Source organism: Notolepis coatsorum (genome assembly GCF_963971535.1).
Source record: "Notolepis coatsorum genome assembly, chromosome: 16".
NCBI lineage: Eukaryota > Metazoa > Chordata > Actinopteri > Aulopiformes > Paralepididae > Notolepis > Notolepis coatsorum.
Window position 1 is genome coordinate 68769539 of NC_140180.1, and position 20260 is coordinate 68789798.

Sequence of the window (20260 nt, forward strand, 5' to 3'; positions counted from 1 at the left end):
GCCCCAGACCTTAGCCCATTTACCCATGAAGGTAAACAAAGCCCCCCCCCGCACTACTCCCCCAATAGACACCGATTGACCGTCAGCATGAATGGTTGAGAGGAGAGAAAACTGTAGCATAGACAGACATTCTCGTAGCAGAGAGACAAACAGTAGCCCACTATAGCATAGCGTTCAACGCTACTATGGACAGAAAACAGTCAGCTGAGCCACAAAACGGGCCGCCGCTAAGTCCCATCCTGCAGTAGTATAGCTCTACTGCCACCCGCCGAGCCTCAAGCATTGGCTTCCGGGTGGGAACACCGTTCAAACCCCGCCGGGGCACAGGATTAACGCTACCTGGCTAGGCTACCTAGCCACGGCACACCCTGTTGTCAATCCATTTACCCGTAAAAAGGGTAAAATAGGACTCAGCAAAACCCCCACAATAGCTACCGACTGACCTTCATTGATGAACCGGGCAAGAGGAGGGAAAAGCGGCAACATCCCACGGCGGAGACATTGGAAGTGTAGCAGTAGTGTTTAGCATTTAGCGTTAGCATTAGTTGTTTAGCAGCACGCTTCCAGGATCGCTCGGAACCCGTCCACTGCAGTGAAACGTTGACCAAACCATCCCGCCCCTGGCGCCGACACAACAACATGGTTGTATAACAAAACAAACCAGCATTACTAACACTAGCATCAATGCCTGATGACACAGGGCTCACCTGTGTGCGAGCCGGCTCGATAGCCAACCTCGCACGCTGTTCCTCGATCTGCTGCCACAAGACGAGGAAACATCAGAATAGGCCCGACGTGTCGCTGAAACATGCCCCGAAGATTCCAGGGGTAAGCAAACCTCCGGTAAGCATTCAACATTACACAATTTCTCTAATCTTTTCATAGCACTAGTTACATAGGGCGACTTGCGACCGCTATGATGGAAACGAAATAGAGGAATGCCTAGTACTTTATAGTACGCCTCTATAGGGGCGGGGCCTGGCAGGTGGTGGGTGTATTTGTTTTTCGTTGATGGTGTACAGTAGGTACATGAGATGAGGTATATCTCGGTATGGCTTAAGAGTGGGACGCGATGGCCAAGTACGATAATATAACTCAATATCCCTCTATTTCTTTTCGATGACCAAAAACCATAAATTTTGTTTTCTTAATGAGACAATTTATTAACATCAAACCAAGTTGAGAATTTCAAGCTCTCTTTCAATATCAAACAGAAGTTCCTTTAAATTACTTCCTGAGCAATAGAAATTGTTATCATCTGCAAAAATAACAAACTTTAACAGTTCAGCAACATTGCACATATCATTAACACTTTGACTGCCGGAAAACGCTTAAAAGCGTCATTCCCGGCCATGCTCAAGTTGCCGAGGACGCTTTACAGCGTCTTTAATATCAATATTTCAAAAATCTGGGATCGGATTCATATTTCCCCTCCGCTGGCCTGAGATCCACCAGGAGGACCCACTGAGCTCTCTGGCGGTTCAGGAGCGCCATCTGGTGGCCGATCGGCGCAATCGCTTAACAGGAAGTGCCGTAGAGGTTGTGCTGGTCTGCCATATTACTTCCGGGCACTCGCTATAGGTCCCGGGACTCGATCTCGACACACTACATAGCGATCGATTGCCAATAACTCGATAAACAACATGATTTGGACGTATATACCATTATACAAGCTGGAGATGGACCGGGTAAATCGACATCCCATAATGGTAAAATTTCTACTCTACGATGATCGCCCAACGGCGCGCAGAGACTGGGGTGAGTTTTAGCGTGTAAAATTACCGTCTTCGATACTAACTGCTATTATCAACATTTGACCCACATTAGATGATTGGTATAACGCTGCCCACGGAATTATAAACGCCCCCTAGCCCATCCGGTCAACATCAGATGACGTGTAGTAACTTCTAGAAGTACGTCTAGTTGGAATTTTTTATATCGCGCTGATTGCCATAAAACTGTATTGCATCATCAATATAATGTATTTGGGGCTATAGATCACGTTCTGGAGAAAGCTGCAGAAAGAGATGAAAACATACTTATACATTAGAGTAGACCATACTTTACTATGAATATGTGAATGAAAAAGTTTAACGTTGCTACACAATGAACAATACATATAGGACTTTGAATGGGCCCTAATAATGGCAATGTAGCAATAGAATTTAAAAAGTTATAGCCCTGTAAAGAAGGGGACTTTCTCTATAGACAAATAGAGCCGGCAACCTACGGTTGATAATGAATTTAACCCATGGCACCCAAAGTGTTAATATAAAGTATAAAACGTTTTGGACCTATCACAGATACCTGGGGTACTCCACAGGTGACCTTACTAAATCCTGACACAGTGTCATTAATTTGCACACATTGCTGTGTTTTCCAAGTAGCTCTTCAGCCAAGAGTTAGCTATACCTTGTATCCCATACTTCTCCAGTTTTCTAATATGCTGTGATCTATTGTATCAAAAGCCTTCTGCAGGTCAATATAAATACCAATAGAACACTCGTCATTTTCAAGTGCCTTTGTTATTTCTTCTACCATCTCCATCACTGCATATGTAGTAGTTCTATTTTCCCTAAACCCATACTGGTGTTCACTCAATATTTTGTATTTGCCAATGAAAAGATCCAGTTGTTTCACAAATAATTTCTCTAATATTTTAGAAAATTGAGGAAGTAGAGACGCCAGTCTATAATTGTCCATTTTATGCTTATCTCCATTTTTAAATATTGGAATTACCTTTGCTGATTTCATATTATTAGGAAAAACACCTCTTTGAAAAGACAGATTGCATAATTATATAGGTCAAAGGTTTTACAATAGAATCAATTACTTCTTTAATAATTACCATGTCAAGTCAAGTTCCTTTAATACTTTCAATAATGACTTCTACCCATGGAAGTTCCGAAGACTTCCGATTTATTTCCACTGCTTTTCCAGAATCCCATGATGGGGGATACAGCCTCAACATGTCATCCTACTGCTGGGTTTGTCAAATGTTCCCCTCACTAGGATACCAGTTCCAAAAAAGGAAGTGTTTCCATGAGAACAAGCAGAGCACACAGCCAATCGTTGGCTGCAATCGGATGACATGGTCGGCCGGGCCCTCAGCGCTGTGACACAGCCGTCTTCTCCACTGTTATTCTAGTGGCAGGATGCTCCCTGAAACACAAGAGAAACATCAGAATTAATTATATGTATGTATGTACAGTTCCGGGCGGCTACGTGGCGCAGTGGGCAAGGCGCTCGCAACGAATGCTGGAGACTGGGCTCGAACAGGATGCCTCCTGTACGAGCCCCGTTCTCCACATTGCTTTCAGTTTAGCTGGTCGTCCACAGTAATACACATTGGCCGTATTACGGGGAGGGAAACTGAAGGGTGGGGATCGGGCGTTGTGGACAGCGACTCCTACATGTATGTATGTACAGTTCAGTTCAGACTTTATTGTCCCTCAAGGGGAAATTTGCTTTGCAGCAGTGGTAGAGACAACAACAACAACAACAACAAATAACACAACACAAGAAACATCACATCTTACAGAATCCAACCAGGAAAAATAAAAGGAAAATGAAAATGCATTACTGTTATTTTAAAGGAAGTTAAGTGCATTTAGTGCCCTGGGGATGTAGGAACATTTTAATCTGTTGCTCTTTAGCCCGGGGAGCCTATATCTCCTGCCAGAGGGGAGGGGGACAAACTCCTCCAAGAGAGGATGGTCAGAGCTGTCTAAGATCGTCTGAGCCTTCCGCAGAATTTGTCTGTCATAAATGTCTGTCAAGGAAAGCTGCTGGGTCCCAATTATCTTGCTGGCCATCTTGACTATGTTGGCCAGACTGTTTTTGTTCTGTATTGACAGGTTGCCATACCAGGAGACAATACAAAAGGTTAAAATGGACTCAACAAAATATTTGTAAAACAAAACCATAAGTGTTTTGTCCACATTAAAAGTGTTTAGTTTGCGCAGGAAGTAGAGTCTCTGCAGACCTTTTTTGCAGATTGCAGATGTATTCTGATTGTGGTTTAACTTGTTGTCAACTACTGTTCCTAGGTACTTGTAGTGATCAACCTTCTCAACAGGTGAGCCCTTAATTATGGTTGGGATGGTTGGGTGGGAGGTTTTTCTGAAGTCAATGTCCATCTCTTTCGTTTTTGTCATGTTTAACTTCAGGAAGTGGTTGTCACACCATTCTATAAAGTGTTCCACAACGGGCCCACGACCAACCTCTGCATCCTGAAGCAGACTGATTAAAACAGTGGCATCTGCAAACTTCAGTATTTGCCTGTCATCGTGGTTGCTCCTGCAGTCGTTTGTGTACAAAATGTACAATAATGGGGACAGGACACTGTATGTATGTATGTATGTATGTATGTATGTATGTATGTATGTATGTATGTATGTATGTATGTGTGTATGTGTGTATGTGTGTGTGTGTGTGTGTGTGTGTGTGTGTGTGTGTATCTATCTATCTATCACCATGGTGGTGCAGTGGGTAGCACCGCCTCACAGCAAGAAGGTCCTGGGTTGGAGGTCGGCGGGGGGCCTTTCCATGTGGAGTTTACATGTCCTCCCTGTGTTTGCGTGCATATACTGTACTCCTGCCATTGCCCTTGACCAAAGTACTGGCATTAAGTGGTTAGGACCATTAGGTTAATGCAGATGAATCATTTACCCATAGGGACTATAAAGTAAAACTGAACTTAACTATCTATCTAGTCAAAAGTCATCCATCCATCTGCTCAGTTTGACCTACTTGTGGGCTTTAGTCTCAGGGCCCGGCTGAAGTATCTGGGCAGCAGTTTGCCTTCCTCATCGCCTGGAGTTAGTAACACACCGTTCTCTGACCAGAAGAACTGAATACCATCTACACACACACACACACACACACACACACACACACACACACACACACACACACACACACACACACACACACACACACACACACACACACACACACACACACACACACACACACACACACACACACACACACACACACACACACACACACACACACACACACACACACACACACACACACACACACACACACACACACACACACACACACACACACACACACACACACACACACACAATATGAACACATCAACACATGAAATGTAGGGACCAAATCAGTAACAATGGAGTCAGAAATCTCACACAAAGGAGGGATGAAGAGTGAGTGAGCAACTTAAAGGTGGGGTAGGCAACATCAGAAAAATGCCCAGCGCTGTGCACTTTGTACGACAAAGACAATGGTTTCCCACTGGCTCCCAGAGGCATCCAGAACTTTGAGCTGGACTTTTCATCCCGAAATCAAATCATGAATGCATGAAAGGGGGGGGGGGGGGGGGGGGTCGTTTCTGATTATTTGTCATTCGTATTGAACACTAAAAACGCTTAGCAGCCCGATCGGTATAAAAGCATTGCAGGATCAAGCTAAAATTGACGTCAGATCGTTCTTACCTGTGATCGAGAGTATTCCAAAAATAATATTCCAATTGTTTGATCGCCATCTGGTACATCCAATGTCCATTTGGCCCACGGCATAATCCACCACAACATATGGATCGGGGATATTTGATGCGCTTCAATGGAACCGGCAGAACGGCTGCCCTCGCCCGACAAGGAAACATGAAACCGGAGACGTTTGGCCATTACACAGGCCAAGATACAAGGTTACAAAGGGTGCTCGATACCGCCGTCTAGCGGGATGTGGCCGGTATTGCAGTTTGGCGACCTCAGACTCATTCCCTATGGTAACACAGAGGTCCGTGGATGAATAATGAATAAGAATATCGAATAAAGGAATAAACTACCAAAACCCGAGAAATCTCGGGTCTTGGCGCCCAACGCATGGTGAGTTAACCCGGGATATCTCGGGTCTGGCGCCGAATGTGTTAAGATGATTACTTGCATTGTTTGTTTTTTTAATCTTATTTTCCTCCCATCCCAATTTAGTCGTTATGCCAATTCCCTTCCCTCCCTTCCTGGTCGTTGCGCGCATTTGCCCTCCACTTGCCGGTCTAGGGAGGGCTGATAGATACTATCACATGTCCCCTCCGATACATGCGGAGTCAGCCAGCCGCTTCTTTTCACCTGACAGCGAGGTCTCTCACTGGGGGAGCGTAACGCGTGGGAGGATCACACTACTTCCCCCAGTTCCCTTCCTCGCTGAGCAGGCGCCCCGACCGACCTGTAGGAGTCGCTGTTTACAACAACCAGGATACATACCCCACCGGCTTCTCACCCGCTAACACTGCCAATTGTGTTAGTATGGATGACCGACCAAGCCGGAGGTACCGCTGACAGCTGGATTCGATACCAGTATCTCTGCGGTGGTAGGCAGGCGCTTAGTCCGCTGCGCTACCCAGCCGCCCGATTACCTGCATTGTTTTGACCCTTTTTCTTAGTCTCTGCACTGCTTTTATTATGTATATGTTATGCTCATTGTATGTCTTGTATGAAAGGTGCTATACAAATAAAGTTTATTATTATTATTATTATTATTATTATTATTATTATTATTATTATTATTATTATTATTATTATTATTATAAGCATGCATTTCATCGGACCAAGGGACGTCTAGCGAAGTTGTGTCCACCTATAAAAACTTAGGCATTTGAATTGATGACAACCTTTCTTTCTTTTTTTGAAATAAGTTGTGTTTTTTCTTTTAATGGCAGGAAACGTCTTGTTGCTGCCACCTTCTTGCCTGTTTTAGATGACGGTGATGTACAAGGATGCATCTGCACACTCTCTTCACTTGTTAGACGCTGTCTACCATGGGGCGTTGTAATGTACCCTCTACTCACTTCTGAATTGGACGTCTCTACACTTGTACTGCTTCATCTATAAATCTCTCCTCGGTCTGTTCCCCTCTTACCCATCATCCCTCATGGTGCAGAAACAGAGTCGTTTTGGCCTGCGGTCACAGGATTTTTAAACTCTCTCATACCATTTGCCTGCACAGAAAAACAGCCTTTTCCTATTCTGCCCCATCTACGTGGAATTACAAAAGGAACTGAGGCTCCCGAACCTAATTCCCATTGATTCTTATACGGAATATTGAAAGGGCATCCATGGGGGCCTGTTCTTGTTCTTGCTCTTAATTTAATTTGTCTAGATTTTAGCCTCTCTTAGGGTGTTTTCACACCTGTAGTTCGTTTGCTTTGTTCCGATTCAGGGAGACACAGGGACTATAATGATACAATGTTGCACTTGTCCCTTAGTTCGTTTGTGTTCACACGGCTGTGTTAACAGCGGACCAAAACAAATGCATGCGCGAGCAAACTGTCACTCATTGGTCAGATTTGGGGGTGAAATCGGGGAGGAGAGAGCGGGGGGGAGCAAATGATGAATGTGGATGAGAGCCGTGATGTAGGTGGTTGCAGATACGGCTGTGGGGGTGCTGGAGACATGATCGAATAGTCTTTTATGCGCCTCAAACTCCTGAACACGGCGTAACCCATTCCTAATCGATCAGAACTAAATCGGCAGCGAAAAAGCCCATTTTAAAGCACCTATTACCCATGCACATGCGCAGATTGCCCACGGAGTCTGGACGACGCGAGATGACGCACAAATGAATGTGGACTGTTCCATCAGAGGGGGGAGCTTCGGTGGCCAGTGTCCTTTCAGCCGAACAGGATAATGAAACAATGATCCCACTAAATGGCCAGAAGCGTCTTATGGCGACATCTACAATTACCTCATTGAGTCTCCAGGTAGACTAATGTTTATATTTAAGTGCAGCGGTCTGTAGCCACTCACATTACCACCGAAGCTCCCCGATGGAACAGTCCACATTCATTCTCTCGGCGAGAGAGAGAGAGAGAGGGAGAGAGAGGAGGTGTTGTCCCGCACGGTGCTGCTGTTGCAGCGTCACTACAGACCCCGGCTCTCCTCTGCTACGCGGCGGCGGGGACACAGCTGCCTGACACCCGGCAACACAAACACCATTTCAGGGTCTGCTCTGCTTGTTGTATCTCCGCTGTAACAACGTGCAGCAGCAGCAGCAGCAGCAGCGCGACACTGTTCGACAGACCTTTCAAAGCCCCTTTCCCTCATTCGGTCACTAAACTTTCTGTACACTCCAGTGTTCTTGTGCGTGTTTTATGTATTTGTTATGTTTGTTTGGGGATCAGGTCACTCTTGTCTCATGCCTCATGTCTCAATGTGAGATTTTTACCTGTATAAATAAAGGTTTGAAATTAAATGAAATTAAGAGATTTTTGAATGTGTGATTGCAGGGCCTGGGACTGTAAAGGGAATTTCACCAAATATGACCAATAATTATGGTTCTAAAATAAATTGCCTACCCCAGCTTTAACTTACTGCACACATTGGGAGCCGGTGTGTTGAATGTGTTGTAGCAGTATGTTGGTCTTACCAGACAGAGCTTTTGGGACATTGATGAATACGGCCAGGTCACAGTTTCTTCTCATGCCTGGTGGAGAACAGGTAAAGGACAAAGTACATTAAGTACCAACAGTATTTATGATCATTATGTTAAGGTTAAAGATCAAATCAATAAGATATTTGATCATTTCGAATGAGAACCACATAGACTAAAGCCACGTTCAATCATGTGGAATAAGCACATCATTTAATGTTGGGAGTCTAAACGGTCCTTGCTATAAACGGACCGTAATATGACTACCATTTAGACCCAACCGCGAAAGCATGTGCTCATTACACATAGTGGAACATGGTTTGAATCTTACACAGTTCTCATTCCAAACAATCCAACATCTTACTAACTGGACCTTTAACTCATGCTTGGTCACCCGACAACCTTCACTGAATGTAACAGCAATTATTTTTTAAGAAAAAAGGGTGACTCAAAACTTCACATCAATGTTGTGCAGCTTGAATGTTGTTATGCCGCAGATACTGTCATGTTGCGCAGTGTGACTGGAGAGCTAGATGGAACACCACCCGTGATGTTGCGCAGTGTGACTGGAGAGCTAGATGGAACACCACCCGTGATGTTGTGCAGTGTGATTGGAGAGCTAGATGGAACACCACCCGTGATGTTGTGCAGTGTGACTGGAGAGCTAGATGGAACACCACCCGTGATGTTGTGCAGTGTGACTGGAGAGCTAGATGGAACACCACCCGTGATGTTGTGCAGTGTGATTGGAGAGCTAGATGGAACACCACCCGTGATGTTGTGCAGTGTGATTGTAGAGCTAGATGGAACACCACCCGTGATGTTGTGCAGTGTGACTGGAGAGCTAGATGGAACACCACCCGTCATGTTGCGCAGTGTGATTGGAGAGCTAGATGGAACACCACCCGTCATGTTGTGCAGTGTGATTGGAGAGCTAGATGGAACACCACCCGTGATGTTGTGCAGTGTGATTGTAGAGCTAGATGGAACACCACCCGTGATGTTGTGCAGTGTGATTGGAGAGCTAGATGGAACACCACCCGTGATGTTGTGCAGTGTGATTGGAGAGCTAGATGGAACACCACCCGTCATGTTGCGCAGTGTGATTGGAGAGCTAGATGGAACACCACCAGGGGCGGGGCTAGGGGGTGGCTACTTGGGCTCAAGCCCCGAATGTTTTCTGAAAAGCCCAGAATCTACTTTAACTGCCGGAAGACGCTTTTAGGCGTCCTTCCCCGCCATGCTCAAGTTGCCGAAGACGCCGTAACTCGTCTTTGATATCAATATTTCAAAAATCTGTGATCGGAATCATATTTCCTTTCCGGGGCCCTGAGACACAAGTGTGATCTCCTCTCAATCCTCTAGCGGTTCAAGACCGCCATCTGGTAGCCGATCGGCAGATCGAAAAAACGGATGTTACCTTTAACCCGGTAGGACTCACTCCATATGGGGTCCGGGCACTCGCTAGTGTTAGAGAGACTCAGTCTTCACCAGTGTTGGGACTAACGCGTTACAAAGTAACAAAGAAAATGCAAAGTTACAAAGTTACTTTTTGCCGCAACTAGTACTCTAACGCATTACTTTTGAAATTCAGTAACGCTACTTACGTTACTGAATGGTTTGTTAGTTCGTTACTGCGTTCTTTTTATGTAGATTCATAGCGAGCGTCCTTATTTCGCCTGCGTTTGTTTTGTTTTTTTTGATCCACTTTTTCTCCCATTTTTCCATATTTTCTCCCATCCCAATTTCGTATCATCCAATTCAACCCTCCCCTGTCACGAACGCTGTTTCTTGCCTCCCACAAGCCGGCTGCAATGTGGACTAAGTCATACATAGCACAAGTCCCCTCCGGTACTTGAGGTAACAGCAGTCGCATCTTTTCACCTGCGCAGCTCGATCTCTCAGTGTCGAGGAGTAACGCGTGGGAGGCTCACGCTGCCCCCGACACTTCCTGATTCTACTGCCCAGGCGCACCAACCGACTTGTAGGAGTCGCTTGTTCACAACGTTCGATCCCCACCCTTCAGTTTTTCCCTCCCCGTAATACGGCCAATGTGTATTACTGCGGACGACCAGCCAAACTGAAAAACAATGTGGAGAGCTGGATTCGAACACGCGAATCCTAGCGTCTCCACACTGGTGGCGAGTGCCTTGCCCACTACACCACCTAGCCGCCCTTTTCGCCTGCGTTTGTTTTGTTTACTGTAGACTGAAAGGCGCTATATAAAACGAAGTATTATTATTATTATTATTTCTTTCCGTAGCCTCATTCTGGTTTCGCACTTCTGATTGGCCACTGACGTTCTGAAAGAAATAGGCGCTCTCTACAGTAAACAACAAGAGGACGCTCGCTATGAATCTACATAATAAGAACGCAGTAATAATAACGAACTAACAAACCATTTAGCAACTACTTGGAGAGATAATTAATATACAACATGGAAACGAGATAAAGAACATGTTTGAAGGGCTGCTGGAGTCAACTGGACTAACGTTACATCTCGACCACCGCAGACTGGTGACGGTGAGTGCAATGTGTTCACTGAAACTCAAGATCAACGGATTTTGACTGTACGAAATCTGCCAGGGAATCTCATAATACTAATCAAACAATATAAATATAGTCCTTTCATGCACAATTGATATCCTAACTATTCTAACGTTGCAATGCTTTGATAACAACGCTGCAAGATGGTTATGAATGAATTAATGAATGGATGAATGAATGAATGAATGAAAACTTTATTTAACAGATTGCAGAATGGGTACAATACAGTACGGCTCAATACATACAATTGTTAAGGGGATGCAGACCTGAGAAAGACGTTTGTCTTGTTTCCATCAGGGTCCCCCATTTTCAATTCATATAGACATTTATGACATACACAACATACATGACATTTATGGCATAGGGACATATAGGTATTTAGTACTGATACATTTGTGACATAAGCGGTATTCAAATATACAGTACTGTTACCCCTAGATCCTGACAGAGTATATACATATGATGGGGAGGGGACTGTACATTAGGAGGGGGTGGGTGGGTGGGAGAGAAATATACATACAGCGGGGAGGGAATATATAATGAAACGCTCTAGACCACATTGCTTAGCAGAGTTCGGTGATGTGAATGGAAACTGTCAAGTTGATCAACCGATTTTGAGTATATGGGGCATGGGACTTGAGCAATTTTTTTTTTTTATTTTTTTTTAAATAACTAAATAGTTACTTTTCACAGTAACTCATTACTTTTGGGTGTAAGTAACTAGTACAGTAACGAAGTTACTTTGAAATGAAGTAACTAGTAAAGTAACTGAGTTACTATTTTTCAGTAACTAGCACAACACTGGTCTTCACACAGTGAACATCGATCGCTGCAAATAACTCGAAAAAACAACATGATTTGGACGTATATATTATTATACAACCTGGAAATGGACCGGATATTTCTATATCCCATAATAGGAAAATGTCTGTTCCACGCTCATCGCCCAACGGCGCGAGGAAGATACGGTAAGATTCAGCGTTATTTTTCAATGTGTACGATACTAACTGCTATGATGAACATTTTACCCACATTAGATGAATGGTATAACGCTGCCCACGGAATTATAAACGCCCTCGGCCATCCGGTCAACATCAGATTACGTGTAGTAACTTCTAGAAGTACCTCCAGTTGGATTTTTTTTATATCGCGCCGATTGCTATCAAACTGTATTTGATCATCAATATAATGCATTTGGGGCTATAAATCACGTTCTGGAGAAAGCTGCAGAAAGAGATGAAAACATACTTATACTTTAGATCATATTTTAGTATGAATATGTGAATGAAAAAGTTTAACGTTCATACACCCTGAACAATACATATAGGACTTTGAATGGGCCCTAATAATGGCAATTTAGCAATAGAATTTAAAAAGTTATAGCCCTGCAAAGAAGGGGAACTTCTACATAGACAAATAGAGCTGGCAACCTATGGTATATCATGAATTTAGCCTTAGGCAATCAAAGTGTTAAAAAGAAAAAAGATTTTTAATTTTTTTTTTTACAATTAATCATTGTTACATGAAAATATGTTTGCACCAGATTTAGCAGAAGCTAATTTCCATCTGTAGTCTATCCAGCTGCTAACTGTATTTGAGTGAGTTAAGTCTTGGTGTTATGGTAGACTCAGACCTAAGCTTTAAATCACAATCAACAAGTTGACAAAAACATAATTCTTCCACCTTAGAAACATAGCTAAAGTACGGCCATTTATAAATCAAAAGGACGCTGAAAACCAGATCCATGCCTTTATCTCAAGCCGACTTGACTACTGTAATGCACTCCTTACCGGCCTCCTGAAAAAATACGATGATAACTATTTTATTGCAATGCACTATTGCATTATATTATATTTTACTAACTATTTTATTGCACTGCACTATTTTACTTTGTATCAGTGATAATCAAACCGTAAACAAAGACGCCTATTAACACTTTCAGTGCCAGATGGCGCTGTTTACGGTTACTGTTGAAAGGCCAGCGCCTTTTAACATGGGGATACGTGGCTGTGTTTGCAGGCCTAAAGCTATATTATATATTATAGCTATGTATCTAATAATATAGTCAATTGTCATTGAGTTTCTTCCGGTCAAGATGCAAAAAACAGATCATTTTTCCATCCATACATTTCCGTTTAATACCATCGTGAATATGAGTGTAGTTTCAGGGTGGTCTGGTGTCATTTCCAAAATGCTTCGTAATGGCCGGCAATGTGTATTCTAGTGAACGCGTTATCGTTTCTTCCCTGGACTAGCTACTGTTCTCAAATCAAATTTAGATTATCGGTATTATGTTTCATCATGGATGCTTTGATCGCAACCAACGGAACACGCCACACACACACGCCCCGATCAGCATGAAGGAATTTTTGGATCAACGCAATATTGATACCATATAGTCCTTACCTTGACCAGGATCTGTCCCGAAAAGAATATTCCAATTATCTGATCGCCATTCCAAGTACTGATGTCGATCAAGGTACCAACGTAATCCAGCATTGAACATGAACCCGACCCTCGTCGATGCATGCGTTATAAGCGTTTGGCTTGACCGAGTAGTTAAAGGTTGTGGTGTCAAAGTAAAAAAATTCCGTGCCCGCTAATGCTATCTGGGCTAAGCCCCGGATCTGCTACAATCCTAAATCCGCCCCTGAACACCACCCGTCATGTTGCGCAGTGTGATTGGAGAGCTAGATGGAACACCACCCGTGATGTTGCGCAGTGTGACTGGAGAGCTAGATGGAACACCACCCGTGATGTTGCGCAGTGTGATTGGAGAGCTAGATGGAACACCACCCGTCATGTTGCGCAGTGTGATTGGAGAGCTAGATGGAACACCAGCCGTGATGTTGTGCAGTGTGATTGGAGAGCTAGATGGAACACCACCCGTGAAAGGAACTGAGGAAAGGTTGACGGGTCAAATAAAATAGTCTGGAGATTCAGCTTGGCATCTTGTTACCATAGAGATTGATTGATTGATTGATTGAAAACTTTATTAACAGATTGCAGAATGGGTACAATACAGTACAGCTCAATACACACAATTGTTAAGGGGATGCAGACCAGAGAAAGACTTTCGTCTTGTTTACATCAGGGTCCCCCATTTTCAATTCATCTGGACATATATGACATACATGACATACAGATAGTCAGTACTGCTACATCTATACATTTATGACATACCAGATTTGCAAATACAGTACTGTTTGTGATACAGAAGGAGTCAGGAAAAGGGAGTATATACATTTGACGTAGAAACTGTACATTGGAGGAGGTTGGGTGGGGGGGGGGGTTGGGTACACTGGGATATTGACAACCATACTGGGTAATCTACATTGGAGGTGGTTGGGGGGGGGGGCACACTGTATATACAAGCAAAACTGTACATTGAGGGGGGGGGGGGGGAGACACTGTACAAACAAACAAAATTGTACATTGGACTATTGACAAAACCATACTAGGTAAATGACTGTACATTGGAGGGGGTTGGGTTAGGATATTTACAGGGGCCAGTGTTGAATTGCAGTCTCCCGTAGGTGTCCCTTGAGAGAGGTTTTGAAAGTGGGTAGTGATCCACATTCCTTTACAGCTTTGGGTAGGGCGTTCCACATTGATGTGGCATAATTGCGAAACGTGTTTAGTCCCTTATTTGAGCCAAATCTGGGTTTAACATGATTTGTGGAGCTCCCTCTGGTGTTGTGATCGTGGTATTCACTGACCTTTGGGAAGTATTTTGACATGTACATGGGTACCTTGGTCGTGTAGTGTATCTTGTAGACCAGGCCCATTGCAAGTTGCTGTACTCTGTCGTCTACTCTAAGCCATCCTAGGTTGTCAAAGTGGGCAGGGGTGAGGTGGGTTCTAGGAGTAAGGTCAAGCAGTAGTCTGACCAGTTTGTTTTGAGATGTTTGTAATTTTGTTTTTAGCGCCTTTGAGGTGCTTTGGTACCATGAGGTGCAAGCATAGTCGTAGTACCCCTGAATGAGTGCTCCTGCCAGAGTCTTCAGGGTATTCTTGTTTACCAGAGAGGAGATCCGGTACAAGAATCGAGTTTGTTGGTTGACTTTTTTTATTACATTGGATGCCATTTTGTCACAGGAGAGATTAGCCTCTAGGATGGAACCCAGGTAGGTAATTTCATCTTTCCTTGTGACAATATTGTCACCCACTGTAACTGAGAAGCCGTCGGTCTTGCTGAGTTTGTTATTTGAACCGAAGAGAATGGACTCTGTTTTGCCCATGTGTAATGATAGTTTGTTATCAGCGAGCCATATGCAGATTCTGCCTAGTTCCGAGCTGAGGGTTTTTTCAACCTGTAACTTGGTCTTGTCAGAGACCAGCAGGGCTGAGTCGTCCGCAAACAGGAACAAGTTGCAGTCACAAGCTGACGACATGTCATTTGCATAAATTAGGAACAGTAGCGGTCCTAGTATGCTTCCTTGTGGAACACCACAGCTCACTGTGAGGGGGGGGGGATAGGGTACCGTTTACCTCCACCATCTGTTCCCTCCCCTCAAGGTAGGATTGCATCCAGCTCACTGATAGACTATCAAAACCAATTGCTTTTAGCTTGTCAATCAGAATGGAGTGATTGACCGTGTCAAAGGCCTTTTGTAGGTCCAGCATGACCATGCCGCAGTATTTGCCTGCGTCCACCTCTTGTTTGATGTGGTCATTCAAATAGAGAAGGCATGTGTCAGTGGAGTGGGATGTTCTGAAGCCAGATTGGAATTCGTAGATTAGATTTTTTCCGCTAGGTACTTTTCGACCTGTTCGTAGACTATTTTTTCCATGACTTTCGAGATGGAGGTGAGAATAGAAACAGGGCGGTAGTTGCCTGGGTCTAATTTGCTGCCCTTTTTGTGCAGAGGGGTCACCCTCGCAATTTTGAAGTCCTTGGGGACGTGTCCCTGTTTTATGGAGAGGTTTATTATGTGTGTGATGATTGGGGTGATGGCGGCTGCTGAGTCTCTGAGGAATTTGGAAGGGATGTTGTCGTGGCCAGTGGCCTTGTTAGGTTGGAGGGCGCTCAGTTTATTGAGTACCTCATCTGTTGTTACCATTTCCAGCTTGAAGTCGTCCTTGCGGACCCCTAGGTTTTTGTAGTAAGCTACTATGTGTTCTACCCCATAAAGCCCTGAGTGGGAGGGTAGTTTGTTTACCAGTGTTGTGGCTATGTTTGTGAAGGAAGCGACCTTTGCCAGATGTCATGAGACATGGCCATTTCTGTTCCGAGCAATGGGTGTCAAAAGTGTTGAGTGACTGAGCATAAATAACACTTAACTCTTTGAGCGCCACAAGCTTTCCCCATCTGCACTGGCTAGGGCCAGCGTTATTGACCATTTTAGCCATGTTTGCAGACCCATCGTGTGTTTTGTATTATAGCTATGGAGACAATAGTATGGCTCATTTGACAGGCATTGTTCATAGTCCATTACTGACTAATTAGTTTATTTCTACACACTGTAGTTTGTCACACGCTACACGCTAAACATCGCCCCTTTCCAAAATAATCCAGTATTTTTCCATAGATTGCGAGATACAACGTGTTATATGCAATAAGCTGAAATCATTCTGGTTGATCGCCTGAAACCCCAAATACTCCCAAATCAAAGGTATACAGTATACCATGTACATATGTGCCTTCACAAAATCGTCAAGGGGGGGGGGGGTCGTTTCAACTAGAAACTGCGATCGTGTTTGTCAAGCATGTTTTACGTCCCGGTAAAACACGAAACTGTGATCGTTACAAAAACATGTTTCAGGTTCGGTTCAGACATAAAAAATATACCTTACATTAGCCAGAAGGTATTCCAAAAATAATTATTCCAAGTGATCGCATCACCATCGCGATTACCTGTGTATATGTCTATACTTGTTTATATGGGAAATAGGCTTCAGGCAACAAAATCTCGAGGCGATCGCTGTGTGTGTCTGTCTCCGAGGAGGAGGAACCCTTGGGAAAAAAAAAAAAAAAGTGTACCCACACCAAGCCATTCCAGTTCAAAATATGGGCGATACTGCCACCTGGTGATATTCGATCGTCATTGCAATTCCAACGTAGGTAGATGAATCAGGGACACCTAGAAGGCTCCGGCTGACCGTATATAACGGGGATCAAAGGAAAATATCAAAGGATCAAAACCTGAGTATACTCAGGTTTTTGGCGCTCAACGCATGGCGAGATAACCCGACTTTACTCGGGTATGGCGCAGAATGAGTTAAGGAACATTATTGATTTTTTTAGGTTATTTTTGGGGTTAACACATTGGGTGCCGTTAACGTAGATCTACGTTTCTGTGGCCCAGCGGTTGAGTGCCAGAAACGTAGATCTACGTTTCTGTTTCATTATTTCTTTTATTCGCTATTGCCATTCATAATCTATCGAGGCACCTTGTGCAGGCTGTCCTGAATGTGTCTGAGATCGCAAGAGGCCAATACCGCCGCCTAACGCCTTGCGGCCGATATTGCACTCCATTTGAAACGATGTGGTTTGTTTTCTTGGCCAAGCTGCGGTGTGCCAGATCATCTGCAATGCTGGATAACGTCAGACAAACTATCGCGATGAATATTTGGAATGGCGATCAGATAATTGGATTATTCTTTTTGCAGTACATCAGATACAAGGTAAGGACTATATGTTACCAATCTTGCGTTGATCCGATGATTTTTTCACCATGATTGCAGCGTGTCTGTGTGGTATGTGTGTGTGGTGTGTCCCGTTGGTAGTAACCACAACACGGAGGGGTGCCCCGCTCCAAACCCCCTTTCATGCGTGCATGATGAAAGATAATACAGATAATCTAGCGTTGATTTCAGATTGATTGTTGATCCAAGCGAGGAATGGCAACGTGTTTATTGAATTCCACTAAAACGCTGTTTACGCGTCTTTTCCTGGGATTACTCAGAATCACTCAAACTATACTCATATTCTACAATTGGCAGTATTAGGGGGTGGGAAAGCTGGCGGGTGGGAATCTGGCGTTGTGGACAGCGATGCCTACAGGTCAGGTCTCGGCGCTTGCTAAGCGGGGCAGGATTGGTGGAGATAGCGTGCCCTCCCACGCGTTACACTTCACCAATGAGAGTCCTCGCTGCCAAGTGAAAAAAGGGTCACTGGCTTGACGGTGCACGTCTCGGAGGAATCGTGCGTTCGACATCAGGACACCCTTGTACCGACTCGTGGGAGAACATGCGTACAACAACCAGGTAGGGGAGGGGGGGAATTGGCACAACGACTAATTGGGACGGGGAGAAAATCAGAGAAAAATAGGAGAAAGAGAAGGTTAAAAAAAATAACAATAAAAAAAAATAAACTATACTCATATTCACCGCGGTATAAAACGGAAATGTACGGATGAAAGAATTATCAGTTTTTTGCATGTTGACCGGAAGAAACTCACTGACAATCGACACCGTTATTAGATCCATAGCTATAATATTTAATATAGTTTTAGCACTGCAAACACGGCATTATCCCCAATTGAACAGAGCTGGCACTGACGGCCCACAGTGCCCCCTGATGAACGGCACTTGATGTGTTAAAGGAGCTTATTTGCCATCTAGCCTGGAGTTAGGCAAGCAAATACATACCCTTTTCTTCTTTGTCCATTGTTCATTGTGAGGACCACAATGGAAATAAACCGTAAGGTTTTATTGTGTTTTAATCCTCGACGATTTTACATCCTACAGAGAGTGGTGCGCTCAGGCGAGCGTACCACGGGTATTGCACTACCTCCCCTGCAGGTTCTATACAACAAGAGGTGCAAATCCAGAGCCTGCAGAATAATGAAAGACCCCCACCACTAGAGCTGCCGCGGTATTGATGTTTTCCTTACCGCACACATTTGCAAAATATTTCCTACCGCCGCGGTATTACCGCACACACACAAAAAAAAAGTTTGAATGCATTTTTTTTGTAGTCTACTCTTTATATAGCATATAGCCTGCCTCTAGTCTAAATGTCTATCTTTAGAGGATGACTTTGCAGCATGAATATTGTTTGGGATTCGGCATGCACGCATTCGTTATTAAAAGTGAAACACGGATTCGAAGTCTCCCCTCGGTGTCGCGCCCGCCGGTTACCCCCCCGACCCTTTCTTCTTCTTATTATTATAACGTTACTACTTATGATTACAAAGGCATTCGATTTGTGGCATTAACGTTAGTATAGTTACACGTTCGTATTTACCGGACCACATAGCAAGGCAAGCGTTACTCAATTAATATCTAAGTTCCTTTCTTTGCTCAGAGCGTGCCGAGTTGTACCCATTCTGCGGTCTGTTAATAAAGTTTTCAATCAGACAAGTGTATAGAACGAAGGGCTTTTATTATAACATTTCGTTGCAGTAAAATCATTATGCCTCGTTCCCTGAGGAGCGACGGCGTCGGTAATCCACTCCGGTCTCCGGTGGGAGCTAATGTACTATTAGCCGTGTTGTGATGGCTGAGATTCAGGAAGTAAACGCACTGCAAGATGCTCCAAGCATGTGACGCGTATCTCTTCTGACCAATCAGTGGTCTGCAGTGTTTCATGTGACTTTTCTGGTACCCAATAGGGTCGCTTGGAATCTCGACAGAGAAGTAGGGTATATCTGCAGAGCCGCAAGCCCAACGAGAGCGTAATAATAATAATAATAATATAATAAAAAACAGCAGTGATGCCGGTATTCAGCCCAACGCTGCGGTGGGCATGATGTAACAGCGATACCGCGGTAATACCGATACCGCGGCAGCTCTACCCACCACCCCAATAACAGCCTGTTCCAGCTGCTGAGGTCAGGCAGACGCCCGAGAACCCCAGCTACTAGGACAGAGAGGCTTAGGCTCAGCTTCTTCCCCCAGGCCATCAGAGCCTTGAACAATGAACATTGAGTGCCACAGAACACTGAACTATCCACACACAAGCACACACACGACACGCACGCTGTGCACGCTCACACACTAGCAGCCACTTTAACACTTTAACATGAGCGGGCACACACTCATGCCGCACACACCCACTTATGGCCAAAAGGAAAGGCCACTTTAAATTAGTATAACAACAGTAACAGTGTATTGCACTACCAAAGCTACCTAGCATGTCCTATATGCTCTGTAAATAACTATGTACAGATACCGAGATGTCACACCATGTTACCTGTTACTTGTTTAGCGTTTGACTGCACAGACTGGAATGTGTTCCGCGACACAGATAACATTAATGTCTACACGGAGACAGTGCTGGACTATGTTTGTACTATGGTGGAAGAAACAATCCCCACTACCAAAATGAGTTTACCCAAATCAAAAACCCTGGGTAGACAAATCC

The 20260-nt window shown here is 44.2% G+C and overlaps 1 protein-coding gene across 2 annotated transcripts in view; it reads right to left on the reverse strand.

Moving 5' to 3' along the window:
- Positions 1 to 1106: 1106 nt before the first annotated feature.
- The window catches only part of trpt1 (tRNA phosphotransferase 1), a 40586-nt gene continuing 21432 nt past the window's right edge, over positions 1107 to 20260 (reverse strand). The window contains exons 5-7 of one of the 2 annotated variants that reach the window (XM_084332266.1): positions 8401 to 8457; positions 4753 to 4863; positions 1107 to 3162 (exon numbers count right to left, since the gene is read on the reverse strand). In XM_084332266.1, coding sequence (XP_084188392.1) covers positions 3140 to 3162; positions 4753 to 4863; positions 8401 to 8457 — 191 coding nt within the window. In that variant the 3' untranslated portion in view covers positions 1107 to 3139. The remainder of the gene's footprint in view (positions 3163 to 4752; positions 4864 to 8400; positions 8458 to 20260) is intronic. The other variant, XM_084332267.1, reaches the window with a different exon arrangement.